The 27,597-nt window shown below is 56.8% G+C and overlaps 2 protein-coding genes across 9 annotated transcripts in view; one reads left to right on the plus strand and one right to left on the minus strand.

The window, feature by feature from the left end:
- Pc (pyruvate carboxylase) overlaps nt 1-27,125 on the plus strand; it is a 113,798-nt gene extending 86,673 nt beyond the window's left edge. For all 8 annotated transcript variants that reach the window (XM_026396697.2, XM_026396700.2, XM_077797937.1 and 5 more), the window contains 20 exons: nt 5,315-5,450; nt 5,556-5,740; nt 5,847-6,012; nt 6,131-6,276; nt 6,426-6,543; nt 6,832-6,983; nt 7,803-7,921; nt 9,744-9,906; nt 11,627-11,809; nt 21,232-21,376; nt 21,680-21,769; nt 21,854-22,075; nt 22,874-23,030; nt 23,601-23,841; nt 23,941-24,190; nt 24,350-24,594; nt 24,695-24,874; nt 24,955-25,203; nt 25,449-25,589; nt 25,667-27,125. In XM_026396697.2, the coding sequence (XP_026252482.1) occupies nt 5,315-5,450; nt 5,556-5,740; nt 5,847-6,012; nt 6,131-6,276; nt 6,426-6,543; nt 6,832-6,983; nt 7,803-7,921; nt 9,744-9,906; nt 11,627-11,809; nt 21,232-21,376; nt 21,680-21,769; nt 21,854-22,075; nt 22,874-23,030; nt 23,601-23,841; nt 23,941-24,190; nt 24,350-24,594; nt 24,695-24,874; nt 24,955-25,203; nt 25,449-25,589; nt 25,667-25,915 (3,537 nt within the window). In that variant the 3' untranslated portion in view covers nt 25,916-27,125. The remainder of the gene's footprint in view (nt 1-5,314; nt 5,451-5,555; nt 5,741-5,846; nt 6,013-6,130; nt 6,277-6,425; nt 6,544-6,831; nt 6,984-7,802; nt 7,922-9,743; nt 9,907-11,626; nt 11,810-21,231; nt 21,377-21,679; nt 21,770-21,853; nt 22,076-22,873; nt 23,031-23,600; nt 23,842-23,940; nt 24,191-24,349; nt 24,595-24,694; nt 24,875-24,954; nt 25,204-25,448; nt 25,590-25,666) is intronic.
- On the minus strand, nt 14,520-18,482 carry Lrfn4 (leucine rich repeat and fibronectin type III domain containing 4). Its single transcript, XM_026396705.2, has 3 exons — nt 17,632-18,482; nt 15,837-17,195; nt 14,520-15,327 (listed from the first exon to the last, which is right to left on the minus strand). Exons 2-3 carry the CDS (start codon nt 17,183-17,185, stop codon nt 14,766-14,768), a joined length of 1,911 nt encoding a protein of 636 aa, XP_026252490.2. The 5' UTR covers nt 17,186-17,195; nt 17,632-18,482; the 3' UTR covers nt 14,520-14,765.
- Nucleotides 27,126-27,597: the final 472 nt, after the last annotated feature.

Here is a 27,597-nt window from a genome sequence, read left to right on the forward strand (position 1 = left end):
TGTTTTTAAGACCTTTGTCTAATATAAGATAACTGTAATTTTGTGGATTAGTCTCTGTGTCCTCTATTCTGTACCATTGGTCTACCAGTCTGTTTGGTGCCAATACCATGCTGTTTTTGTTACTCTTGCTCTGTAGTATAGTTTAAGGTCGAGTACAGTGATGCCACCTGCTTCACTCTTCTTACTAAAATTGCTTTAGCTGTTCTGGGTCTCTTTGTTTTTCCAGATGAATTTCATGATTGCTTTTTCTTTTTCTGTGAGGAATGTCATTGGGGTTTTGATTGGAATTGCATTAAATCTGTATACTGCTTTTGGTAGTATGGTCATTTTGATAATATTAATTCTTCCTATCCAAGAGCAAGGTAGATCTTTCTGACTTCTAAGGTCTTCTTTGACTTCTTTCTTTAGGGTTCTGTAATTTTCATTATATAGATCTTTCACCTCTTTCATTAAGTTGATTCCCAAGGGTTTTTTTTTTTTTTTGAGGCTATTGTAAATGGGGTAATTTTCCTCATTTCCCTTTCTGAGGATTTGTCACTGATATGCACAAATGCCTTTGATTTGTGGGTGTTGATTTTATATCCTGCTACTTTGCTGAATTCATTTACTAGTTCTCGAAGTTTTCTGGTGGAACTTTTAGAGTCTTCTAGGTATAGAATCATACTGTCAACAAATAGTGCCAAGTTGAGTTCTTCTTTTCCTATGTGTATCCCTTTAATTTATTTCGTCTGTCTAAATGCTCTGGCCAGTGTTTCAAGAACTTTGTTAAATAGAAGAGGTGAAAGAGGGCATCCCTGCCTTGTTCCAGTTTTTAGAATTTCAATTCAACTTCAATTTCTTTCCATTTAGAATGAGGTTGGCTGGGGCTTAGCAGAGATAGCCTTTACGAGGTTGAGATATGTTCCTCTTATCCCTAGTTTGTCTTGTGTTTTGAACATAAAGGGGTGCTGTATTTTGTCAAATGCTTTTATTGATATGATCATATGATTCTTTAAGTCTTTTGATGTGAGGAATTACATTTATTGATTTCCATTTGTTGAACCAATTTTCTAATCAGAGAAAACAATCCTCCCTGGGATGAATCCCACTTGATCTTTGATCTTTTTGATATGTTTTTGTATTCAATTTGCCAGAATTTTATTGAGAATTTTTACATCTATGTTCATTAGAGATATTGGTCTGAAATTTCTTTTTTTTTTTTTTTTTTTGATGTGTCTTTGCCTGGTTTTGGAATCAGAGTGATATTGGCCTCATAGAATAAGTTTGGAAGTGCTGCCTCTTTTTCTATTTCCTGAAATAAATTGAAGAATATTAGTGTTAGTTCTTCTTTAAAAGTCTGTAGAACTCAGCTGTGTACCCGCCCAGTCCTGGGCTTTTCTTGGTTGGTAGGCTTCTCATGGCGTCTTCTATTTCATGCTTGAAATTGATCTGTGTAAATTGTGTATATCATCCTGATCCAATTTGGGCAAATTATATGACTCTAGATATTTGTCAATGTCTCCAGTATTTTCTATTTTATTGGAGTACAAGTTTTCAAAATAATTTCTAGTTATCTTCTGTATTTCTGTAGTGTCTGTTGTGATATTTCCTTTTTCATCAAATAAGTTAGTGATTTGGGTTTTCTCTCTCCTTCTCTTCATCAGCATGGCTAAGGGTCTGTCAATTTTATTTATTTTTTCAAAGAACCAACTTTTTGTTCTGTCAGTTGTGGGAGGCCAACCTTACGGGTGACTGAGTTACACTTCCCGGCTGGGTGCTGAGGCGCTCAGTCACAGAAATGGGTGTGTCTTGCTACAGCCCTGTGGGTGAAGCTACGCTCACCTGTTGCTTTGTAATATAACCCCTTGCCCTGTTTAGGATAGAATCTTCCCCATGGAAGTGCCTTGTGTGTGTCCCCTCCTCTTACTGTGCCCTTGGGTGTGGCCTACCCAGGTGTCAGCCAACCTGCTGACAGTGGACATCATGAAGATAGACTCAGCCCCCTGAAACCTGACCCCTGGCCTCATTTGAACAGCTTCTCCTCAATAAAAGGGGTCAGCGCGTGCTCTCGCTCTCTCTCTCTCTTTCTACAAACCCTTAAGGTCAAAAGAGCTGTCACAACAACCCCCCAAAAAAGGTATTTGTGTCTCTTGTGTGGTTATTTCGTACAGCCCAGTTAGCCCAGTTTAACTAGAGTGACCCCTGAGCCTTTTAGTCACAAAAACAAAAACCCAACAGTCAGTTTTTTCAATTGTTTCTTTTGTTTCAATTTCATTGATTTCAGCTCTGATTTTAATTATTTTCTGTCTTCTGCTTTTGGTGTTGATTTTTTTCTTCTTTTTCTAGGACTTTGAGATGTAATGTAAGTCATTTATTTGTTGACTTTTTCTTCTTTTAAGGAATGAACTCCATGCAATGAACTTTCCTCTTAGTACTGCCTTCATAGTGTCCCAGAGATTTCCATATGATGTATCTGTGTTTTCATTCACCTCTAAATTTTCTTAATCTCCTCCTCGATGTCTTCTGTAACCCATTTTTCATTCAGTAGCATATTATTTAGTCCAGGTGTTGGAGCAGATTTTATTTCTTATTTTATCATTGATTTATAATTTCATTCCATTATAATCTGATAGAATGAAGGGTAGTATCTCTACTTTTTAATATTTGCTAAGGGTTGCTTTGTGGCATAATATATGGTCTATTTTAGAGAAGGATTCATGTGCTGCTGAGAAGAAAGTGTATTCTCTCATTGAAGGACAAAGTATTCTATATATGTCAGCTAAGTCTAAGATATTGATTGTATAATTAAGTTCTATAGTTTCTTTGTTCAGTTTTTGTTTGGAAGATCAATCTAGTGATGAAAGAGGTGTGTTAAAGTCACCCAAAATTATTGTGTTGTGGTCTATTTGACTCTTGAACTTGAGAAGAGTTTTTTTGATGAACATATGTTTGGGGGCTTATATATTTATGATTTTTAAGTCTTGGTGTATGGTTCCCTTGAGCAGTATGTAGTGTCCTTCTTTATCTTTTTTGATTGACTTTAGTTTGAAGTCTACTTCATTTGATATGAGGATGGAAACCCCTGCTTGCTTCCGCAGTCCATGTGAGTGGTATGATTTCTCCCAACCCATCACCTTCAGTCTGTGGATGTCTTTTTCTATGAGATAATTCTCTTGGAGGCAGTATATTGTTGGGTCTTTTTTTTTTTTTTTTTTTTTTTGATCCAATCTGCTAGTCTTTGTCTTTTGATTGGTGAGTTTAGGCCATTAACATTTTAGGGTTGTTTTTGAGACATGATTTGTATTCCTAGCCATTTTTGTTTATTTTTGGTATTTAATGTGACTTGGTTTCTCCTCTGATTAGATTTTCCTTTAGTGTAATCCCTCCCTCTACTGATTTTTATCATTTTTTTTCGTTTCCTTTTCTTGGAATATTTTACTGCGGATGTTCTGTAGTGCAGACTTTCTAGTTGTAAATTCTTTTAACTTTTGTTTATTATTGAAGGTTTTTCTTTCATCAAATCTAAAGCTGAGTTTTGCTGGAATTAAGGTTCTTGAGTGGCATCCATTTTCTTTCAGAGCTTGTTGTTCCACGATCTCCTGGCTTTGAGAGTCTGGGTTGAGAAAGCTACAAGATAGATTTGAGATACAAATTGGTCTCCCCTCGATCTGATTCCTCTTTCTTGTGGCTTTTAAGATTCTATCCTTATTCTGTATGCTAGGTATTTTCACTATAATGTGCCTTGGTGTAAATCTGTTGTAATTCTGTACATTTGGTGTCCTGTAAGCCTCTTCTTTTTGGTTTTCCAATTTGTTCTTCATGCTTGGGAAATTTTCTGATATTTTCTCATTGAAGAGATTGTGCATTCCTTTGGTTTGAAACTCTGTGCCTTCCTCTATCCCAATAACTTTTAGATTTGGTCTTTTGATGTTGTCCCATAATTCTTGGATGTTCTGTTCACAGTTTCTAACTATCTTCACTGTGTGATCAACCTTATTTTCCAAATTGTATACTTTGTCTTCATTATCTGACTTTCTTTCTTCCAAGTGATCTAGTCTGTTGGTTATGCTTTCTATTGAGTTTTTTATTTGATTTATTGTATCCTTCATTTCAAGGATTTCTGTTTTTTTTTTTTTTTTCAGAGTCTCTCTCTCTCTTTCTCTCTCTTGAAGTAATCTTTTGCTACCTGTATTTGGTCTCTCATCTCATTGTTGGAGTGATCAATTTTCTCCTGTATTTGCTCGTTTAGGTCATTCTTCAATTCACAGGTCATTGTAATTATGGACCTTCTGAACTCCTTCTCTGACATTCCATCAACTTCGCTGTCCATGGGTTCTGTTATTGTAGTGTCCTGGTTTGTTGGGGGCACTTTCCCCCCTCGTTTTTCATGTTGTCTGTGGGTCTTCCTTTCTTGCAGAGTGGATCTGAGATATTACAGTTCTTCCCTATATTCTTGTAGTACTGTGCAGATTGTCTGTGCCTCACCCTGATGTTGGGCTCCCAGACCCTGCTGGTGTCCCTCAGTGAATGTTACTGCATCCTGGTCTGGGTCCTATATGCAAGTTGGAGTAGGTGGATCTGGGCGGCTGGGCTTGACCTCCCTTGGTAGTCTCTTGGTCAGAAGGGGCAGTCCTGTGCCAGAGGCTAGGCTCTGGTGGGTGTCTGTCCCCGGGACTACTGAGAGCCTGGATCCCCAGTGGGCTGGTGTGGGTGGTCTGGGCTGGAACTCAGCTCCCGAAGTAGTCTGCTGGTCGGAAGGGGCGGTCCTGCTCCAGAGGCTAGCTCTGGTGGGTGTCTGCCCCTCTGGTGGGGTGGGGTGGGGGGTGGATCAGCCTGCTGTGCGCCTGGGACCCGCACAGGCCGGTGTGGGTGGATCTGGACCGCAGGGCTTGACCTCCCATGGAAGTGTGCCTGTCCTTGGTGATTTTTATTGATGATGTATTTAGTTGCCCTTTGTAGAAGGGAAAATTTCTGCCATTATTGAGAGAAACCTGCTTTAACCAAGCTCAGGCTCTCTCCTGAGAATCCGCGCACAGGACAAGTCTGTTGCTGCCCTCCTTCCTGGCTGCCAGGACCCTGGGAAAGGGCCACAGCCCGGGCCTGCCTGGGCGGTGTGCCTGGACAGACACCAGCAAGCCACAGATTGCTTTCAGAGCTTGAGGTCCTCTGGTTTTGAGCCTGGCAATGGGAGCTGGGGTTCCAGTGGGTTCCATCTGCTCCTTGTCTACAGCTCTTCACAAATGGAGGTGGCGGATGGCACGGGCCCCTGTGTGGGGTTGCCATGGCTCGGGAAGCCAGTGCTGCAGCCTCTCTAACTGGACTCTGTCCTCCCCAGATGCTGAAGTTCCGGACAGTTCGAGGGGGCCTGAGGCTCCTGGGTATCCGCCGAACCTCCACTGCCCCTGCTGCCTCCCCAAATGTGCGGCGGCTGGAGTACAAGCCCATTAAGAAAGTCATGGTGGCCAACAGAGGTGAGCCCGGAGCTGCCAGCCTCAGCCTTCCCCTCACCCCGCCCCACCCTGGCCCCTCTGCTTGTCCCCGGGCCCAGGAGTGTGATCTCCCTTTGTTGCCTCCAGGCGAGATCGCCATCCGTGTGTTCCGGGCCTGCACGGAGCTGGGCATCCGTACAGTGGCCGTCTACTCCGAGCAGGACACAGGCCAGATGCATCGGCAGAAGGCTGACGAAGCCTACCTCATTGGCCGTGGCCTGGCCCCCGTGCAGGCCTACCTGCACATCCCCGACATCATCAAGGTGGCCAAGGTGAGCAGCCGGCAGGCTGGGGGTGGGCACCAAGTGGGGGAGGCAGAGGTGGGAGGTCGGCCAAGGCCGTGCGGGCGGGAGACCTGCCTTCATCACCCACCTGCAGGAGAACAACGTGGACGCAGTGCACCCGGGTTACGGCTTCCTCTCCGAGCGGGCAGACTTCGCCCAAGCCTGTCAGGATGCTGGGGTCCGGTTCATTGGGCCCAGCCCAGAGGTGGTCCGCAAGATGGGAGATAAGGTGGAGGCCCGGGCCATTGCCATCGCCGCAGGTGACAGTCAGCTCCTCACAAGGGGCTGGCAGGGAGGGTGGCAGGAGCATGTGTTTCCCTGGTGATGGGCCCGGATTCCAGCTCTTCAGAGAGGCCACTCACACCTGTCCCCCAACAGGTGTCCCTGTGGTCCCAGGCACTGACGCCCCCATCACGTCCCTGCATGAGGCCCATGAGTTCTCCAACACCTACGGCTTCCCCATCATCTTCAAGGCCGCCTATGGGGGCGGAGGCCGTGGCATGAGGGTCGTGCACAGCTACGAGGTGAGTGAGGCTGGAGGCAGGGAGCGGGCAGCAGGTGGCCTCATCTCTGGGAGTGGATGGAAGGTGACATGTTGTGGGCGGAGCTGGATGCAGGTGACATGGAGGGGCCTGGGGAAAGCCAACGCCTGCTGGCCCGCCCGCCCTCCCAGGAGCTGGAGGAGAATTACACCCGGGCCTACTCCGAGGCCCTGGCAGCCTTTGGGAACGGAGCGCTGTTTGTGGAGAAGTTCATCGAGAAGCCACGCCACATTGAGGTGCAGATCTTGGGTGAGTGGAGAGGGCCCGAGCCTCCGCCCCAGCAGCCTCACCAGGCGGGAACCCAGAAGCCAGCCTCTTCCTGGTTGGCGGTGGCCAGCCTTTTGGACAGGTCCCTGTCCGTTGTTCGCTCCGGGAGGCCTGCAGGGACCCAGCTCAGCAGAGGGGCTCTTGGGGCTGGCTCCCCGCCTGGCTGCCTCCCCACTGCCGTGGGCCCTCGCCAGCCACTGCCCTGCGGGGCGCTGGGAGAGCCAGGGGGTGTCTGGTTTCAGAAAGGCTGAGCCGGTGTCCTGCCCCCAGGGGACCAGTATGGGAACGTCCTGCACCTGTATGAGCGAGACTGCTCCATCCAGCGGCGGCACCAGAAGGTGGTGGAGATCGCCCCTGCTGCCCACCTGGACCCCCAGCTCCGGTCGCGGCTCACCAGCGACTCCGTCAAACTTGCCAAGCAGGTGAGGCCTCGGGCGCTGGAGGTCCCCTGTGGGCAGCCTGCAGGTCTGTACTGGCCCTGAGCCTGGGCCTGTAGCTGTGTGGCAGGGGTCCTGTCCTCCCGTGTTCCTGGGCCTCAGCCCCAGGTGTGTTCACTGTCCCAGGTTCCAGCCACCTCGAACTCCTAGGCAGCCCCGGCCCAGACAGTGTCGCTGTCACCTTCCCCAGAACGGAGGCAGAGCCTCACTGTGCTGCGAGGCTCCAGCCACAGCAGTCAGGAGGCCACGGCTAGGTCACTGGGCAGAGTGCCGGGATCAGTGGCCTCGGGGAGGAGTCCCCTCAACTGTGCCCTGGTTGATGGGTTTATGCTACTGACCCCAGCAGCCGGGGCCTGTGGAGTCTGCTGTGGTCCTAGCAGGACCAGAAGAAGGACGAGCAGGCTCAGGCTGAGGCAGGAACATCATCTGGGGTGCCTCTCGACTGACATCTCTTGAGATGGTGACCAGGCTGGTGACACTGGGAAGTGGGTTCTGGGAAGCCCAGGTCTCCAGGTGTGAAGGGACAGGAGTGGAGCCACCAGCCGAGGTGGCAGCCAGTGAGAGCAAGGGCGCCCTGTCTGGGGCGGGCAGGGCTCTGCTGACCTGTACCATGCCAGCTCTGGAGCCCGGCGGAGTCCTCAGGGGACTGTCTTGGAGCCTGGATGGCCATCTGTCTCTCGGACAGGGTCCCTGCAGGTTGTTGTATTCTTGGGCGAGCCAGAGGGCGGGCCCCAGCCCCACGCCACTCCAGGGCGCGCCCTCCCCCTGCCTGTCCACCCAGCCACCCACCTGCCACCCCCACAGGTGGGCTACGAGAACGCGGGCACCGTGGAATTCCTCGTGGACAGACACGGCAAGCACTACTTCATCGAGGTCAACTCCCGCCTGCAGGTGGAGCACACGGTCACCGAGGAGATCACCGAGTGAGCTGGGGACAGGGCGCGGAGAGGGAGGGACTCTCGCGTTCCACTTTGGTGGTCAGCAGCGGGGGACCCAGGGACTTGAGTTCTTATAAAAGGATTAGGCTGTGGGCTGGGCTCGGCACAGCGAAAGTGCGCCTGCCTGGCGTGTGTGAGGACTGGGTCCCATTCTCAGCACCACACAGGAATAAATAAAATAAAGGTCCATCAACAACTAAAAAATACTTTAAAAAGGCATTACATGGTGATTGCAAAAATTAATACAAAGGAGCAAGACAAGTGAGTCAGAGGCCCTCCCCTCAAAATCAGGATGCTCACGGCCAGGGGCCGTGCTGGACACCTCATGGAACCCTCGTGGCTGCCTTGTGAGGAGGGAGCCCAAGGCCCCGTCTTTCAGCCGAGGAAGCTGAGGCTCAAGGAGGTTGAGATTCTGGCCTGTGGTCGCTGAGTCCTGCTGTCCTAGGTGGTGAGGGTGTGTTTGGCTCCTGTGGTCAGGGTGTGCCTGTAGCATTTTGCCCAGATCTGTGTTGTGTCCCTGGGGAGGCTAGATCTGTGTTTATCAGGATCAGCTGATCAGGAAAAGCCGCCTGGTGCCTCCTGGCTCTCTGGGTAGTCTGGCTCTGCTGTCCCACAGCTTGGATTATTTGCTGTTCTATAAACAACAGTTAAAATGGCTGTTTCGAGATGTTTCGTTGTTTCGAGATGCATGTGATGAGCCTCTAAGTCCTAAACCTTGGCTTTGGGCCAGTCCACCTCACCTTGGAACATTTCTGACTTCAGTTCCTTCCCCAGCCCCTGCTGCACCTGAGAAAGGGGTACCTTTGCCCAGAGAGGCCCCCAGATTCCTGGGGGGCCAGAGTTAGAGGCAAGGTCGGTGCTCCAGCTGTGTCCTGGCCCCGGGTCTTCCTCATCCTGCTGCCGAGAGCTGTCATCCTGAGCCAGCCTGGAGCTCTGTCAAGGATGAAAGGCTTTGTTTACTATATAGCAAGGGTTCTGTGCCAGACAGGCTGGAGCTGAGGCTCCCCTGGTCCTGTGTGGAGCTTGGCTTAGTGGCAGCCTCTCTGACCCTTGATCTCCTCCTCCAATGGGAATGTGGCTCCAGCATGGGATGAGCGCGGGCTGCTCCCCCGCGGCTGTTGAAGCTCATGGTGATCTCTGTCACTGCTCCAGTGGTGCAGCAGGCAACTCCCCACACAGGCAGAGACGGCCAGCGTAGTTTCCAGGCTGCCCTTACCACAAGCCTCAGTGACAATAAATTTAAAACCTTGAGAGTTTTTAAACCGCTGTTCCACTTGGATTTGCTACTGTCCTTGGGAGCATGGACTCAGTCAGCTTCAGCTCCTAAAGCCATGCAATGCAGAGAGCTTTGCACCCCAAAATCTTCTGGAGGGGCCTTGGGCACAAGCCCAGTGGGGGTGCAGGCCTGGGAACACAGTGTCCACCCATCAGACTTCAACTGCCCTGGTTCCCATTTTGCAGACTGTCCCCCACTCACCCACCCAAAGTAGCACCTATGGCTCCAGGAATGGGGCCTCCTGAGGCTTCTGATCTGAGCGTCAAGGGCAGGAGGCGAGAGATGGTGACTGGGGAAGAGGAAGGTGGAGTGCAGGACGGGTGGAGTGGGGAGAGGGGGACCCTGTGTTCCCGAGGCCCCTCTGGCTGCCACTCTAGCTGAGACTGCAGTCAGGCGCCGAGTTGTGAGGCCAGGGGCTGGAGCAGCTGCCCGCTCAGGCGGGAAGAGTGTGTGGGCCTCGCCTCTTGCTTCGGTGCCCCGGCCCCGCCCTGCCTCATGCTCCCCTCCTCTCTTGGTGTTCCCCACCTGCAGTGTGGACCTGGTCCACGCCCAGATCCACGTGGCCGAGGGCAGGAGCCTGCCTGACCTGGGCCTGCGGCAGGAGAACATCCGCATCAATGGCTGTGCCATCCAGTGCCGGGTCACAACCGAGGACCCTGCGCGCAGCTTCCAGCCCGACACTGGCCGCATCGAGGTAGGTGACGTTTCCGGAGCGGGTGCCAGTTTCAGCCTATTGAAGATTCTCACTGCCTCTCGGGTGCCCGGGGCCTGGCAGTTCAGGAGAATCCCCCTCGGCTGGCCTGAGCCCGGCCTAGAGCACGTGGGAGCCAGCGCTGTCTGGGAGGAAGGGGGCATGCTGGGAAGGAGCCCCGCTGTGCACGGGCCAGGAGAAGGCAGAGTCCAAAGCTCCACTGTGACAGAGCCACTGGCCTCTGTCCTGCCTTCACGCTGGGGCCGGGCAGTGGCTGGCAGGGCAGAACCCCAATGGGAATGGGAACAAATGACTGGGAACCCCGTCGGGGGTGAGCCAAGCTAAGGGCCTCCCAGAGGGATCGAGGGAAGTCAGCAGATGGAGGTGGCAGTGAGGGAACCTGGATCTTCTCACAGAGCTGAAGCCCAGCCAGTGGGTCCCTGAGAGCCATTTCCCTCCCTCCCTCCCCCCGAGGGTCTGGCCTGACCTGCTCCTGGCCCACTGTGTCCTGTGCACTGGCCTGCTGGTCAGCTCCTCCCCATTTATTGGCCTGGCCCTGGGGACAGCATCTGCTCTGGAGTCTGGGGCCTGTGGCCTGGGCTGGGTGGGGCTGGCAGGGACAAGCCAGAGGCTGGGCTTTAGGACAGGTGGTGGCGGAGGCTGGGAGAGGCTGTGGCCTTCCGGGAACTGCCTGCCTGCTCCCGGGGAGCCCCAGGCCTCCTTTGCCCTCAGCTGCAGGGGGGCAGCCTGGGGACCCACCTCCAGCCACCTCCCTCTACCTTACGGCTGGGCCAGCTGCTCCGCTCGCTCACCGCAGGGTATTTTTAGCTGGTGGTTCCTGCGCTCGGCTGTGTCCACCCTGAATATTTTATCAAGTTCCTTTCCATGGAGCACAGGCCGGTGCCCCTCAGGAGCAGAAGGGTGGTGCTGTGGTGTCCCCAGCCCACCCCCAGCCTCCCGGCCTTCCCTCCCAGGAACCCAGGGCCTGTCCTCCTGTGTGCACATGTCAGCCAGCCCCAGCCCCCTAGCCTGACCTGGCCCCTCGCCCTCCACCGTGTCCTTCCTCTTCCTGACCCATCCTGCTCTCTTCTGCCCAGGGAGGCTGGGCCCCGGGGGCTGGCTGTGCCTGTCTTGCCCTGTTGGGCGTGTTTCCTTGGTGTCTCTGTCCCCTCATTGCTTCCTCTCTGCCGCTCTTCCTCCTGTCCTCCCCTCCAGGAAGGAAGGGACTGTGTGGTGGTCTCCCTGTCACCCTGCGGGCCCAATCAAAGCCTGAGCCCCGCCTCTCCTCTCATTGCCCCACAGCGGCCCTGTCTCTGGTCCCGGCCTTTCCCTTTCTGTACGGGTGCCCACGCAGGCAGGGACTTGCTGCTCTTGCTGGTGGTGGACGCTCCATACCTGTTCCTGGCATGAACGTGGACGCATGAGGGGATCCAGAAGGCGGGAGGGTTGGTCAGGCAGGCGCTGGGAGGTGGGTGGGATCTGGCCCCTCTGGCTGGGCTGTGCACACAGTCCTGCGGTACATCCTTTGTCCCCTCCCAGCTCCTCTGAGGCAGCAGTGACTGTGGGACTCGGAGAAGGGGTGAGTCCCAGGTTTGCAAAACTGAGAGGTCAGAGCTGTGGTTTCCCTGCAGCACCCTCGACCTCAGCTCTGGGTGCCCCGCATGCAGGGAGCCGCCCACTGCAGCTTCTGCCCCCGCCGCTGACCTCTGCTCCCCCGCCACAGGTGTTCCGCAGTGGAGAGGGCATGGGCATCCGCCTGGACAATGCGTCTGCCTTCCAAGGGGCTGTCATCTCCCCCCACTATGATTCCCTGCTGGTCAAAGTCATCGCCCACGGCAAAGACCACCCCACGGCCGCCACGAAGATGAGCAGAGCCTTGGCCGAGTTCCGCGTTCGAGGTGTGAAGGTGAGAGCCTGTAGCTCTTCCTGTCTTGTGCCTGTCCCTCCAAGGGTCCTATGGTCACTTGTGTCCTTGCTTGGGGTGGGCACAGAACGGCCTGCCTTTCCCTGGCCTTTGCTTTGTGGAGGCCTGTGGCCCCCTCAGCCCTGGTGACAGGGTGACTCTCCTGGCTGCGCTCAGACCCTCGGGCTCCTTCCGGCCCCTCCACACCACCTGTTGCTCTCAGGCCAGAGCCCCCTGCAGTGCGTGCTCAATGCTCCCGGCCCCTGTGGAAATCCCCACCCCACAGGTTGGGTGGAGGCCCCGAAGCCTGTGTTTTGAACAAGCTTCCCTCCGGGAAACTCTCAATTTCAAGAAAACAAGCTCCTGGCGAGGGCCCAGCCCTGTGTGAGGAGGGGAGGCCTCCGCCATCCCCCAGCCCTCTGCATTTCAGCCGAGTCTGCAGAATGGTGGGTGCTTCAGGGACAGCCAAGGAGTGGCTGCAGCGGGGCTGGTGGCCAGGCAGGGGCACGTGACCTGCCTCTGACCAGGGTGGTTGTCTGCCAGCGAGGATCCGAAATGCCTTCCCTCCTTGTTGGGCTGTTTGCTACTAGTGTCTAGAGCTAGGGATGAATCCACAGCCAAGAAGCAGTCCTGTCCTTGAAGCCAGCACCTACCCACGTGTCTGTGGGTGCTGCCATCAGCATGGGGACAGGGCTGGGCATTCAGCCCCTGTGGGAATCCCTTTCTTCTCTTTGGGGGTTCCCAGGATGGTCTGCAGCCACAGACTGTGGCTGGGCTGGCTCCTGGGCTCCTGCGGGCGCCTGCGGGGCCAGCTGCTGTCCCCTGGGTCACTCCTCCGACCTCTCCGCAAGACCCCATGGCATGTCCTGGCTGTAGCCCCAGGGGGCAGGGACTTTTGGAAAATGGCAGGGGCCTGCAGGCTGGGCTGGCCGCCTTGGCCACCTGAGGGAAGTGTTGGCAGACGCTGGGGGTCGCTGCCTTCCACAGGGCTGCATCAGAGCTCCGGTCCCACACCCAGGGCAGGCGTCGTGATGCGTTCCCGTAGTTTGGGCTGGGCTTTCTCTGCTGACCCTGTTGGGAGGGGCCGTGAGTCCCTGCCTCCTGTGACCGCGGTGGGAGTGAGGGCTGGGCTCTCCCTGTGCTGCTGCTGCTGCTGCTGACTCTGACCCCTCGTCCTCAGCCCCCAGGTCCCCTGGGCCAAGGACTCTACTCTGTCCTATACCCCTAAGTACCAGGAACCTCCTCCCCTCACTGGAGGAGGGTGGAGAAAGGGACTCTGGGGACCATGGCCATGGGGTGGCAGCAAGGTAAGGGGTTCTGGTTCCTGGGGTGCCTGTGTCTTTCCCAGATCCGCACTAGCCCAGGCCATTGGTCCCTGCCACATTCTGGGCCTTCAGGAGCCTGGCTTTCTGGCCTTAAGCTTTTGTCTCCCCTGCCCTCCCTCCTGGCCCAGTGCTCCCCCTCCCTCCTTGCCCCCCATTTTGCTGAGGACCTCATTTCCATTTAACCCATCATGTCCCAGTGCCCCATACAAAGAACACCTCGAAACATTTAAATTGAGCAAGAAAGTGATTATAAACGGCACATTTGTTGACTAATGTCTGGATAGTACACGGCAAATGGCATGCTGGGGCGTAATGGGTTAATTCATCCTTGGCCACCCTAGGCCCGTGTCCTGGGCCTGGGAGGACGGATACCCACCAGCTTGGCCTGGAATGCCCGTCTCCTTGGCTGTCATCAGGAGCACCGGTGTGCCCCTGCAGCCCCTGTGCTGTGCCTGGCACCAGCCAGGCCCTGCCACGGCCCCGGGGCCGCCTGCTGCATCCTCCTGGAGCACCAGCAGGCTCTCGCACGCTAAGAAGGGCTTGCGCCCAGGACACGGAGGCCAGTCAGTGCTGCCAGAGCTGTGCCGAGCAGCAGCCACCAGGGCCCGTGGACCCCCAGCAAAGGAAGCAGAAAGGGGTTCTGGGGTGTGAGCCCCACCCAGCACATCCCCACCTCCATCCCCACAGGCAGGCAGCTCGGGGCCATCTTTCCAGGAATGTTGAGGGCACAGCCATGGGGACCTCAGAGGAGTGGCTGGGGGTGCCATCTCGTTGGTGCCTGAGGGATGACAGGACCTTTTGGAGGTCTCTGGGTGACAGCTGCCAGTGGGACTCCCAGCTCTTGAGGGTGGCACTTCATAAGTCCAGAAGGTGCCCAGGAGAAGGCAGGCGTGGCTGACCCCAACAGGACGAGGGGGTGTTTCACCGAGTTGTGCTCAGGAGAATGTTACCATTCTTTTGGTTCTTTTGCCCAGAAGGGCTGTGCCCTCCACCCACCCTCGGGCTGCTACCCACAGTCCCACTGCCACTCCCAGGCTTCTAGCACTGCTGGGACAGTGCCAGTGCTCGGGCTTCACGCACCAGGGATTGTCCTACACACGCCTGCTGGGAAGGGTACCCTCCGTACTGACAGACAAGCTCAGGCTGCTCGCCCAAGCCCCAGCTCCCGTAGGCCAGGCCAGGCCCGGTCAGAAGAAACCAGAGCCCAGCACTGAACTGCCCCAGAGGACGAATGGGCAGTGGAGGCTCAGGCTGCAGGGTCACCTCCGCCTGGTCTGTGCCTCTACCAGCCCCTCATCCCCTCCCTTCCACCTTCCCTCAGAATGGGACCAGAGACCAGCACTGAGGTGTCCCCAACAATTTTATTATAAATAGAAACAAGACGCCCACTTGGTGGCTGCAACCCCTGCCTTGGTGGCTCTGAGCACCTGTCAGAGGGACCTGTCCCTTTACCCCAGTCTGGAGGTCAGAACCAAGGGAAGGGCTCCTGTCCCTCCAAGTACATGGGAAGCCTGAGGTACCAAGGATAAAAACCAGGGAGAGTCCCCTGGCAGTGCTGCTCACTGGGCCAGGTGGCCACTGCCCTGGGCCCCTGGCCTCGCTGCTTATTCCTCAGGGCACAAGCCGCCCTCCTGTCACACCACACTCTCCTCCAGCCGCTCTGCACTGCCTCCCGCACCCCGGCACCCAGCCCCAAGCAGCCCCCCATGTACAGAGTGGCTCCTCCGGGCCCAGGCCCCTCCCAGGCGCCTGGCATACCCGTAGCACCCGCCTGTATCTCCCAGGTCCAGGGAGCAGCTGCGCTGGGGGCGGGGTGGGGGGCTCCTCGGTGGGTGGCTCTTGGGTGTAGGGCTGGGACCTCCATTGGTCTGGGACTGCACGTGGCTGAGCTTGAGGGGGAGGCGGCCGTTCCCAGCTCCCCGGCCCCGAACCAGCAAGGCCACAGTGAAGACCAGTAAGGCAGCCACCAGAACACCCCCCACAGCCACAGTCAGGGTCCCGCCCAGCACGTGGGCCTGCAGGGCGTGGCACAAGGGCGTGGCTGGCAGTGTGGAGAAGTGGGCACAGCCCAGTAGCCTGGTGGCTGTGAGGTCAGAGGGTCCAGTGGCAGGTGACAGGGCCAGCAGGCAGAGGTCGTAGTCAGCACCCGGCACCAGGTGCTTTAGCAGGAAGTGCTGGCTAGAGGCTGGGACGATCCTGCAAGAAAGACAGGTGGTCAGAGCCCCAGGGTCAGGCGCAGCCCAGCTCCCACCTCGCACAGCCAGGACCTCACGGCTCCTAAAGCCCTCACTCCCTGCCCAGCTCTGGAGAGCTCCCCGGGACCTGAGCCACATGGGCCTTCTGTGTTCCCTCAAGATGGCAAAGAAACAAGGACAGGCACGTGCAGGACAAGAGGCGGTGCCAAGGGACAGACTGGTGTGTGACTGGACTGACTTAGGTCACAGGCAAGCAGAGGAGGATGGGTGGGGGGGATACTAGCAGGAGCAAAAATAATGTGTGTGTGGCACAGGCCACGCACCCAGCCACGGCCAAGCCACAAACCAGGCCACCAGCAGCGTACAGCTGTCACGTAAGCAGCCATACCTAAGCCCCCCCACCCTCAGATGCTGGGCTCCTCGGGGCTCAGAAGCCAAAGGCGCAGGGTCAGCGGGAGGGCTGGGCGGGGGCCAAGCAGGGGTGAGGACACGGGCAGGGTGCGTCCTCACCGATAGATGAGGGTCTCGTCTTCGCTGCTGTTGTACTGGATTTGGAACATCCACACAGGGTCAGCTGGCCGCCCAGGGCCCCAGCTCACCAGCCCTGAGGTGGCAGTCACTTCTGTCACTTGCACAGCTGGCTCAGACTCCAGAGTCCCCTCACCCTCAGCAGCAGTTCGAGCAGAGGCAGCAATATCTGAGGGCCCCGGGCGGCCCCCCTCAGCACTGGCGTTCCCGCCATGGGGCAAGGCCAGCACCCGGAGCTCTACTCGGGCAGTGGCCTCACCAGCAGGGTTGGTGGCGATACAAGTGTAGCCTCCTGCGTCCCCAGCGCCTGTCACCCCAATCTCCAGGGTTCCGTTGGGGAAGGCCCAGGCTCGGGAGGAGTTGCCAACCAGGCGGTCGTCGGGGCCAACCCAGTGCATGGTGGGTGCAGGGTCACCAAGGGCCCGGCACCTCAGTGTGGCCCTCTGTCCCTCCAGCACCCAGAGGCGCTGCGTGTGGCGGGCAATGAGGGGCGGCTCACAGGAGAACTCGCCCTCAGGCACTGCCCAGAAGTACCGGCCAGCCAGGCCTGGCGGGGAGGCACAGGTCTCCAGGTCATCCGGCCGGGCCAGCCGCCGCAGCCACAGCAGCTCGCAGTTGCAGTGCAGCGGGTTCCCGCTGAAGCTCAGCACCAGCGGAGCCGGTGAGGCCTCCGCGTCGCGCCCCCTGGAGAAGAGCGGGTCGGGCGCCAACGTGGCCAGGCGGTTGGAGGTGAGGTCCAGGCGGGAGAGCTGACCAAGCTGCGCAAAGGCGCCCGGAGGCAGCGCGTCGATGAGGTTGTGGTCCAGGTTGAGAGTGTGCAGGGCAGGCATGGCGCCGATGCCGGCCCAGGGCACCTGTCGGAGGTTGTTGTAGGACAGGTCCAGGTCCTCCAGGCTGTCCAGGAAGTCATCAAAGGCCCCTGGCGCGATGCGGCCCAGCTGGTTGCCACTGAGGATGAGGTGCTGCAGGTTGACAGGCCCCCGCAGGCTGCCGCTGCCCAACTCCACCAGCCTGTTGCCGTCCAGGTGTAGGGATCGCAGGCTCTCCAGGTCCCCAAAGGCGCGGGCTCCAATGCGGGTGATGGCATTCCGAGACAGCGTCAGGTCCACCAGCCCAGTCATGTTGCGAAAGTCAGGTGGTCCCAGGGCCTGGATGAAGTTGTCAGCTAGCCGCAGCTCCACTGTGCGCCGGTCCACGTTGGGTGGCACAAACAGCAGGCCTCGATGGGCACAAAGGGTACTGAGGGACTCGGATAGGTTCTGGCAGACGCAGGGTAGCGGACAGGCAGCCGCTCCACTGGCCAGCAGCAGCAGCAGTAGTGGTGGGGCCATGGTGAGCGCCCTGTAGGGAAGGGCCGCAGCCCAGGCACAGGTGGGGCTGGTGCAAGTGCCCACTTGTGCCCAGGGCACAGTCCCAAGAGCCAGCTTCCAGAGTCTGGCCTGGGAAGATTGGGTTAGAAGCTCAAGGGGGTCCCCAGGGATGAAGGAAGGCTGGGGCTGCAGGGCCAGGCCCCCCCGGAGTAAAGGTCACATTTCCCAAGCAGTTAGGGGGAGTCCTGGCGCTGGGGACAAGGTGAGGCATGAGGCAGGAAGCGGCGGTGGGCCGAGAGCAGGGAGGGTCCCGGAACTTCCTTTTCCTGGCGTCCCCTGGAATCGCCAGCCCCTTCCTCCCTCCGCGCCATCCCTCCCCGCGCCAGGAAAGGCTCCCGATTGATCCCTGGCGTGGCCCGTGGTCCCTCCCCGGCCCGGCCCAGCGTTGCGTCCCGCGGCCCCCTCACCTGGTGTTAGTCGCTCAGGGGGCGCGGGCCGGCACCCCCACGGGCCCAGCCGGCCCTGGCCGTCTCCAGGCCGCTCTCCCTCGGGGGCGAGGCCTGGGCCGCCTGCCGCGCGCCTTACGGCCCATGGCGCTCGGGCCCACGGCCCCGGCTTACTCGGTTCCCGGCACCTTTTCCCGGCGCGGTCCGCGGCGGCGGTAGGGGCGACAGGCAGGCGGGTGCGCGCCAGCGGACGCGCGCGCCGTGGACACGCACGTGGAAGGAGAACGGGGAGGAGTGCACGGGGATCCACCCGGCCCCGGGCTGGCTCCGGAGGTCACCGGGACGCGCAGCCACTGCAGCACCCACGGGTGGTGCCCAGTCACGCCCGAGGCCCAGGCCAGCGCGGGCCTGCCGCGCTGCCCCTAGGCGCTGCCGCAGCGCACTCACCCTGGCACTGGTGCGCGCGCCCCCGGCCCCCCTTGCGCCCAGGCATCCTGCACCGCTCGGGCGCCCGCCGCCGCGGCGCGAACCTCACTCTGCAGCCAGCCACACAAAGCGTCAGCTCGCGGGCCCCTTCACCGTCTCCCAGAAACGGGTCTTTGTCACATGTCGCTGGGCACCCTCCCCAACACGCCTACATATGCCCACACACCCACACTTCCCCGCACCCACGGGCAGGGCCGGGCGCAAACCCGCGCTGTTGCTGAGACCCTCGCGTTCACAGACACACGCTGAAGGTCATAACCGTTCTGCATCACCGAGTCACGTGGAGGGTCCCCAACAGGCACGGGCCCTGGGGGGGCTAGGGAGGCGCCCCCAGCAGGGTTGCTGCGGGGTGGGGCCGCGAGGGCTCGGCCTCGGGCAGGCGCCGCGCCCCGCCCCGCCGCCTGCCCCTCCCTCCCGTTGCCCCGCCCGTCCCGCTTTGCCCGGCGCTCGGAGCCAACCGGCCTCCGCCTCCGGCCGGATTGGTCTGCGCGGCGCCGTTTCCCAGCAGGCCGGCGGTGGCACGCTGTTTGAAGCTGTGCGTCAATGGTCCTTTCCGCGCCGCAGCCCCGCCCTCCTCCTCTGCTCTCGCCGGGCTGTGTCCCGGGGAGGGCGGTCCTGGGACAAGCTCAGGTCTAGGTGGCCGCAGGAAGCTGGGGTTTGGATGGACTGGCTGAGGTCTTGGAACCAGGTCAAGCACCCTGGTCCTAGTTTGTGCCCGCCGCACGACTGGTGTGACCAATTGGGGAGCATGAGGAGTCATCCCCTCCCGCAGGCTTCAAGGCGTCCTCAGACTGCCGAGGTGCCCCCTCTCTTCCTACAGACCCGATCCCCGCCCTCCATGGTGGGGAGGGGAGGCTGGTAGCGGGAACTCTGGGAAACCAGAGACTGGAATTCCAGCCCTGCCCGGCCCAGCTGTGTGGCCTTGGGCAATTACTTAACCACCTGAAACAGTTTCCTGAGGGTATTAATTGAAGGTACTTATGCGCTTGGTTGGGGTGAGAGGAAGGAAAACCTGCAGCTTGAGGAGCTTAACTCTCAGAAGCCAGGGTGCACTGTGGCCACTGCCTGGGCCTCAGCTGTTGCATTTGTAAATGAAAGTTTGGATTCTAGCCATGTCAGCTCTGATGTGTGGTGGCATCCTTTGTTTTTCTTCTCCCCATCAAAAGTGTTTCCATTTACTCTGAGCATGCGTGTTTACTAGCATCTGCCATTTGCCACCCTGTGCTGGGAGCCAGATGTGCCTGGTTCCTGTCCCCATGGAGCTTCCAGTACAGAGGGAATGACCACCGTCCAATAAATACAAAGTGGAGCGATTCACTTAAAGGGAAATGCAGGGGCTGGAAGACAGGGGAGGCCTCTGAGCGTCCTTACCCTTATTTGGCTCTAAGTTCTTTAAATGGTTTAACAGGATGTTTCCTCTCACAAGTGCCCTTGGAGCACTTGAACTGCCCCTGTTTTGGGAAGGGGCTACTGCGCTGTGGGCAGACAGGTGGACCCATCAGACCAGACAGGGATGAGGCACTGATGGCTGGCCCCACTCTGCGATGATCAGTGATGCCCAGTGATGCTGGTAGAGGAGGGAGCCTTTCCTGTCCAGGCCTCTAGGTGCTAGGAGCCCTTGGGTAACAGGTTCTCTCTCAGAAGGGTTCAAGCTGGACCTCAAGCTCCTGTTGAGGATTGCAATAGAAATCCTGAAAGGGAAGACATGGAGATGCCTCCTTCATGTAGCCATGTGGCTACAGGACATACTCTCGGAGACCCGCCTCACAGTCATGGGGTCTCCTGGGGTCCCCATGTGACTCACCCTGCCCCAGCTGTTAGAGAAGCACCTGGCACAGAGATGTAAGCAGCTCAGATAGCCTCCTTGTCTCCGAAGAGGAGACAAGGGAGTGAGGGATGCAGACCAGCAAAAAATGATAAGGCCAAAGGATGGGCTTCCCAACAGCCGATCCCAGAACTTACTAAAAGGAGATCACTCTGCTCCCTGAGAGGTGGGAGGGAAGGACAAAGTGGCTTTTCCAGTATAGACATCCAGGAAAAGCTTTCTAGGCAGGTTCGAAGGTGTGGAGTGTGAGAGCAGGAGGCTCAGTTGTGTGGCAAAGGTGGCCATGATGAGGAGACCCATTGGAAGGTGTGGCCTGAGCTGGACATGAGGTCATGGAGTCCAGAGATGGCCACAGGACAGTCATCAAGCTTGATCAGTGACATGCAAGAGGGGGTTGACGAGCAGGTAGCAGTTGACTGAGCATAGCAGGTAGCTGGCAAGGCACCCAGCAGGAGGGAACCTGGGTTTGGACTTCTTTTTTTGTTTGTTTGTTTTTTTTTTTAAAGAGAGAGAGAGAGAGAGAGAGAGAGAATTTTAATATTTATTTTTTAGTTCTCGGCGGACACAACATCTTTGTTGGTATGTGGTGCTGAGGATCGAACCCGGGCCACACGCAAGCCAGGCGAGCGCGCTACTGCTTGAGCCACATCCCCAGCCCGTGGGTTTGGACTTCTGAGTCCCATGAGGGATGTATAAGTAGATGCCAGGAGACAGTTCCACCTTTGGGTGTAGGCCCTGGAGACAAAGACTGACTAGATCCTGAGGCCCAGGACAAGGCCACACAGAGTGGGTAGGCCTGAGCAGGCAGAGGAGACCAGAAGAACAGGACATCCCTGCAGGCCAGGGAGAGAGCATCAAGGTGGGAGTCGTTAGCAGGAGGAGGGTGGGAGGCTGCCCACTAGATTTAGCCAGGAAGGCTAAAGAGTGTCAAGAGCGTGGGTGTGTCAGAGGTAGGGACCTCCTTCAAGAAGAGTGGCTGGGGGGAGTGGTGAGAGGCTGGTGCTCCTTCCGTGCTGCTGTAGAAAAGGCTGAGCCAGTTCTCGGTCATGGGAAGGGAGGAAATGCAGGATGCCAGACCCCAAAAGCAGCAGGAGGGGGTGGCATTCAGCACATGCTCTGGGTGAATAGGATGGAGGGAGTGGGTTCAGCCACTGGCAGCTTAGGCAGTCTTCCAGAATATGTGTGTGTGTGTGTGTGGGGGGGGGGCGCTGAAGCTGTGCTGCTCCAGGATGGCACCTGCAGCCTCTTTTTTTCTTTCTGCCCTGTCCATGCTGCATGGTGACACCCTCCTACCCACCTCTGTCCTACAGACCAACATCCCCTTCCTGCAGAATGTGCTCAACAACCAGCAGTTCCTGACAGGCACCGTGGACACGCAGTTCATCGATGAGAACCCCGAGTTATTCCAGCTGCGGCCTGTGCAGAACCGGGCCCAGAAGCTGCTGCACTACCTCGGTCCGCCCCACTGCCCTCTCCCCTCCCCATGCCTGCCTCTGGCCCTCTGCCCCTCAGCCCTGCCCTTGTTCTGATCCTGCATCTTCCTTGCTCCTCATCTTAGGGACCCTCTTTTCCATCCATGTGGTCCTCAATAGGTCTCCACTGCCTGGACCCAGGAGTCCCTGGCTTTGGAGAGTACAGGGGCAGCTGGAGAACCGGGTGTCCTGGAGGAATGCCCCCATCCCTGAGCCCACCTACTCACATGGCCCAAATCAACCTCTTCCCAGCCTTCCCTGACCTACTGCCTGCTCTCTCCCCCAGGACACGTCATGGTGAATGGCCCCACCACCCCAATCCCTGTCAAAGCCAGCCCCAGTCCCGTGGACCCTATTGTCCCTGCAGTACCCATAGGTAAGAGATCCATTCTGCCAACTCATGGGGACTATGAGAGATTGTCATCTGCAGGATGGGCATTACTGTCTTTGTATGCCCTAGGCCCACCCCCAGCTGGTTTCAGAGACATCCTTCTGCGGGAAGGGCCAGAGGGCTTTGCTCGAGCTGTGCGGAACCACCAGGGGTTGCTGCTGATGGACACGACATTCAGGGATGCCCACCAGTCACTGCTGGCCACTCGTGTGCGCACTCATGATCTAAAAAAGATCGCACCCTATGTTGCCCACAGCTTCAACAAGCTCTTCAGCATGGAGAACTGGGGAGGTAGGCTAAAGGAGGACTTGGGTGTTGGGCAGTGCTGGCAAAAATCAGGCCCCTTGAGTGGCCAACCCTAAAGGTGCAAGCCTCTGGGGATACTGAGGAAGACCAAAGAAGCCAGCTGCAGTAGTGCACACCTGTGATCCCAGCTTTCAGGAGGCTGAGGCAGGAGGGTTGCAAGTTCTAGGCCAGCCTGGGCAACTTAGCCAGGCCTGCTTCAAACTTTTTTAAAAAACATTCTTATATATATTTTGAGTTGTTGATAGACCTTTATTTTATTCATTTATTTATATGCCGTGCTGATCTTAGGGATCCTCTTTTCCATCCATGTGGTCCTCAATAGGTCTCCGTTGCCTGGACCCAGTGCCTCACTTGCTAGGCAAGTGCTCTACACTGAGCCTCAACCCGAGCCCTGAAGCACCCTTCGGTTCAATACCCATTACAGAGAGAGCAGAGGGGGAGAGGGAGAGAGGGAGAGAAAGAAAACCAAAGACTGAAGAAGGCACTGTGCTCGCTTGTTCCACAAACGCTGACCAAAACCAGCTTCAGCCAGGCCTCTTGCTGGGCTTAAGGCTTCAGATCCAAGATCCAGGAGCTGGGCTGAGCATGCTGCAGGCACAGTCACAGCACAGAGGAGCAGGGGAGGAGGACCTGAGAGATGAGGAGGCAGGCACCAAGGGAAGGGACAAGTGAGCCTGAGCACCCTGAGCACCAGCTGGGAGCATGAGGGAGCAGGGGCTGAAGCTCAGGCCACAGAGCTGCAGCATGTGGAGCTGACCTAGACCTCTCTCCATCCCTTTGCAGGGGCCACATTTGATGTCGCCATGCGCTTCCTGTATGAGTGCCCCTGGCGCCGGCTGCAGGAGCTCCGGGAGCTCATCCCCAACATCCCATTCCAGATGCTGCTGCGGGGGGCCAATGCTGTGGGCTACACCAATTATCCCGACAATGTAGTCTTCAAGTGAGCCTGGGACAGGGTGGGCAGACACTGCTGGTAGGGCTTTTGGGGCACCAGGCCACAGGGCAATGGCCTATGCTCCCCACAATGGGCTAAAAACCAAGTGTGTGTGGCTATACCCTGTGGGGCTGCTGTTTGGAAGTGTCATGAAGTGCAGAATTGTTATGGCGGAACCCAAAGGGCTTCTAGATCACTCATGAGCCAGTGGTTACCTTGTGAGGGCCACCCAGTACAGAGCTGGGGTTCAAACTCAGGCCTCGGGACTCCTTGTCCTGGGCACTCTCCCACGGCCCTACTCCTTGCAAAGCAGAGAATCCCCGCTGATCCTCCAGCCCTGGGCATGCCAATGGCTACACGGCACTTGACTACCACAGGATGCAGCTCTGCCAGTACGGATGCATCGGTGGTGATTCTGCCTGCCCAGGCTGCCCTGGAAAAGGCCCTGTCCATACAGTTGGGCTCCTGTTCCTGTCAGGCCAGACTTCAATCCCTAGGGGCTGTAGAGTAGCCAGGGACTAGAGAAGGAAATGCAGGGAGCAGGTGGGGCTCACTCCTTGTTTCTCACCCACTCAGGTTCTGTGAGGTGGCCAAAGAGAACGGCATGGACGTCTTCCGGATCTTTGACTCCCTCAACTACTTGCCCAACATGCTGCTCGGCATGGAGGCGGCAGGCAGTGCTGGGGGTGTGGTGGAGGCTGCCATTTCCTACACAGGCGACGTGGCTGACCCCAGCCGTACTAAATACTCCCTGCAATACTACATGGGCTTGGCTGAAGAGCTGGTGCGAGCTGGCACCCACATCCTGTGCATCAAGGTGCCAGGCCACTTGCCCATCTCTTGCTCTCTGTACCACCCATAATGTCCTCCACATCAGGCCTCTCCTTACTATGTCTCTCCTCCCCACTTTCTCCAGGACATGGCAGGGCTGCTGAAGCCAGCAGCCTGCACCATGCTGGTCAGCTCTCTCCGGGACCGCTTCCCTGACCTCCCACTGCACATCCACACCCATGACACGTCAGGGGCAGGTGTGGCAGCTATGCTGGCCTGTGCCCAGGCTGGGGCTGATGTGGTGGATGTGGCAGCTGACTCCATGTCTGGGATGACCTCACAGCCCAGCATGGGTGCCTTGGTTGCCTGTACCAGAGGGACTCCCCTGGACACAGGTAGGAAGAGGGCAGCCCATGGCCATGCCCCCCACAATTACAGCCACCATCAGCCCAGTATAGTCTGGCACACCTAGAACCTAAGTACCCCGTGGTCCTGGGAGGAACCCTGGGGGCCTAGTACCTTGCCAAGCCTTCCTGATTTTGGCCTCCCTGCAGAGGTGCCTTTGGAGCGTGTGTTCGACTACAGCGAGTACTGGGAGGGGGCTCGGGGACTGTACGCAGCCTTTGACTGCACGGCTACCATGAAGTCTGGCAACTCGGACGTGTATGAAAACGAGATCCCGGGGGGCCAGTACACCAACCTGCACTTCCAGGCGCACAGCATGGGACTCGGATCCAAGTTTAAGGAGGTCAAGAAGGCCTATGTGGAGGCCAACCAGATGCTGGGTGACCTGATCAAGGTGAGCCGGGCCCAGTGCTCTCACTGACACCCAATCTTGTATACTCCTCCCTGGGCCTCTAATAAGATGCCTGCTGTCCTAACTTAGAGACTCTTCTCAGGTGACGCCCTCTTCCAAGATTGTGGGGGACCTGGCCCAGTTCATGGTGCAGAATGGGTTGAGCCGAGCAGAGGCTGAAGCGCAGGCAGAAGAGCTGTCCTTCCCCCGCTCTGTGGTGGAGTTCCTGCAGGGCTACATTGGTGTCCCCCATGGGGGGTTCCCAGAGCCCTTTCGCTCTAAGGTAGGGAAGGCCCAGCATGCTGTGAGGGTGGGAGCTGGACCTGCGGGAAATCAGGTCTGACCCTCTGCTTTACTCCCCAGGTGCTGAAGGACCTGCCAAGGGTAGAGGGGAGGCCTGGGGCTTCCCTCCCTCCCCTGAACCTGCAGGCACTGGAGAAGGAGTTGGTAGAGCGGCATGGAGAGGAGATTACCCCAGAGGATGTGCTCTCAGCAGCCATGTATCCTGATGTCTTTGCCCAATTCAAGGATTTCACTGCTACCTTTGGCCCCCTGGACAGCCTCAATACCCGCCTCTTCCTGCAGGGCCCCAGAATTGCAGAAGAGTTTGAGGTCAGTGGCTCTGGTGCTTATCCACACTGTCCCAGCACCCCTGCCCTAGAACTTCAGATTTGGTTGGGTTCTCTCCCAGTCTCAGGAGCTTTGGGAGCAGAAAGGACCCTTAAGAGAACAGGAGCTAGGCCTTTACATGTGAGCAGCCAAAACCCAGGGCAAAAGACTTCCCTGTGGTGGGGTCAGGGGCCTGCTCTCCTTATTGCCCTCTGCCCCAGCTCTGGGCCCCCACACCCTCCCTGCAGGTGGAGCTGGAGCGAGGCAAGACACTGCACATCAAAGCCTTGGCTGTGAGTGACCTGAACCGGGCTGGCCAGAGGCAGGTCTTCTTTGAGCTCAACGGGCAGCTGCGGTCCATCCTGGTCAAGGACACACAGGCCATGAAGGTGCGGCTCCCCCAGGACCAGCCAGGTGGTGGGTGGGCTGGGCCCAGTATCTCATGCCCCTTTTGCCCTGTCTATAGGAGATGCACTTCCACCCCAAGGCTCTGAAGGATGTGAAGGGCCAGATCGGAGCGCCCATGCCTGGGAAGGTGATAGACATCAAGGTGGCAGCAGGAGCCAAGGTAGTCAAGGGTCAACCCCTGTGTGTGCTCAGTGCCATGAAGATGGAGACTGTGGTTACTTCGCCCATGGAGGGTACTGTCAGCAAGGTCCATGTGACTAAGGACATGACACTGGAAGGCGATGACCTCATCCTGGAGATTGACTGATCTTGCCCAAGACTGGCAGCCTTGCCCAAGACTGGCACCCTATATCTTCGAAATAAGCTGTTGCCAGAGCAGGCCCAGGCCAGCCGGTGGCAGGAAGGCCTGGCCCTGGAGGTCCTGTCTCCAGTGGGACAGCAGAGCCATCACCTACAGAGGCCCATTCCCTGTTCTCCACTGGTGGATAGTTGCTCACATATTCATCTCTTGCCAAATAAGATCTTCTCCTTGTGGGGGACTACAGGTGGGGAAGCAGGTGGTCTTATGACCTGGAGGTAAAAGCTTAGGGGGTCCTAATTCCTGGCAGGGGAGACTTAAGCCCCACGTCTTGGGAAATTTCCTCAATAAAACTGGCTGTTCCCTGCCCTCCACGCTGGGTTCTGTGCAGCAGCCCCAGCCCAGAAGCAGAGTGGGTAGGGCTCTCTCTAAAACTCCCCATGGGCGCCAGGGGCAGACCAGTTGTTTTTATCCTCCTTGGAGGGTAGCAAGGATGACAACTGTGGCCATTTTCTGCCACTACTGAGTGCCTATTGTACACATACCCCCAAAAGGATCAGTTGTTACTAAACTTGTTTAGGGTTTGTTCTAAGCACTGGGTAACTATTAACTGCCCACCTTGACACAAATCTAGTCACACTTTAGATAGCTTTTCCAGGGCTCCACAATTACAAAGAGACAAAAAGAGACCAAATCCAGACTCTGGCAGACCTGCTTCCCAGACACACTGTGACTAACCTCCTACCTCCAGTCACTGTAGAGCTAAATACAAACAGGCAGCACCTTCCGGGCACCTTCTGGGGCGACCCTAGGGAACGGGACCACCACAGAGATGTTTGTGATGTGTTCAGTGTGAGGCTGTTGGTGGGAGGTCAGCAGTGTCTCTGGATCAAGAGTCATAGGTCCTCCCCTGCCCATCCAAACTGGCCATAGAGAATCCTGAGCCTCAGTCCCTCACCTGCCATGGGGACAGTAGCCCTGGCTGTATCAATGCCCTCTCTTTCCTCCACCATGGGTGAGGATTACATGCAGAGGTAAGCAGTTCTTGAGCAGGAGAGGAGAGGGCTGATGGAGGAAATGCTGGACTTTGAGGAAAGGGAGAGAGTCCAGATCTGGTAGCTCCCAGAGGGAACCAGGCAGGAAACAGCACCCTGCAGGCCTGTCTTCTGGGTGTTCTTGCGGTTCTGGGCATAGAACTGAATTGAGCAAGGCAGTGGACCCAGGTTCCCAAATGTACCCTCTAAAACAGGCCCCTGCTCACTCCTCTGTCTCCAACAGCTTCCACACAGGCTGGGGAAGAGGAAAGCTCCTTATAGGGAAGGTGGTGTGTGACGGTGATGTTGCCCTTTATTTCAATTTTCTGGTCCTGGGGATTGAATGCAGAGCACTTTACCACTGAGCTACATCTCCTGTCCATTTTCTGTTTTTTGAGAAAGGGTCTTGCTAAGTTGTTTAGGGACTTAATAACTTGTGATCCTCCTGTCTCAGCCTCCTGAATCACTGGGATTACAAGCGTGCACCACCTGGCTTTGAGACTGCCCTTTGGATCTAGGTGAATATGATCTTGTCACAGCCAACCTAAGAGTGTCAAAGGGAAGTGACTACACATCCATTTCCTTTAACCACCAACTTCAAGGGGACTTTGGGACAAATTCCTTGAGTACAGAATGGGACCTAAAAGGATATTCTTT

This window comes from Urocitellus parryii, chromosome 4, assembly GCF_045843805.1.
Source record: "Urocitellus parryii isolate mUroPar1 chromosome 4, mUroPar1.hap1, whole genome shotgun sequence".
Taxonomy (NCBI): domain Eukaryota; kingdom Metazoa; phylum Chordata; class Mammalia; order Rodentia; family Sciuridae; genus Urocitellus; species Urocitellus parryii.

What these genes read in the sequence shown, in the direction of transcription:
- Lrfn4 (XM_026396705.2), bottom strand. Translation starts at nt 17,185, where the DNA reads ATGGCCCCACCACTACTGCTGCTGCTGCTGGCCAGTGGAGCGGCTGCC. An exon ending in GACGAGACCCTCATCTATCG is followed by an intron (nt 15,328 to 15,836) that starts GTGAGGACGCAC and finishes TCTTTCTTGCAG; the next exon opens with GATCGTCCCAGCCTCTAGCC.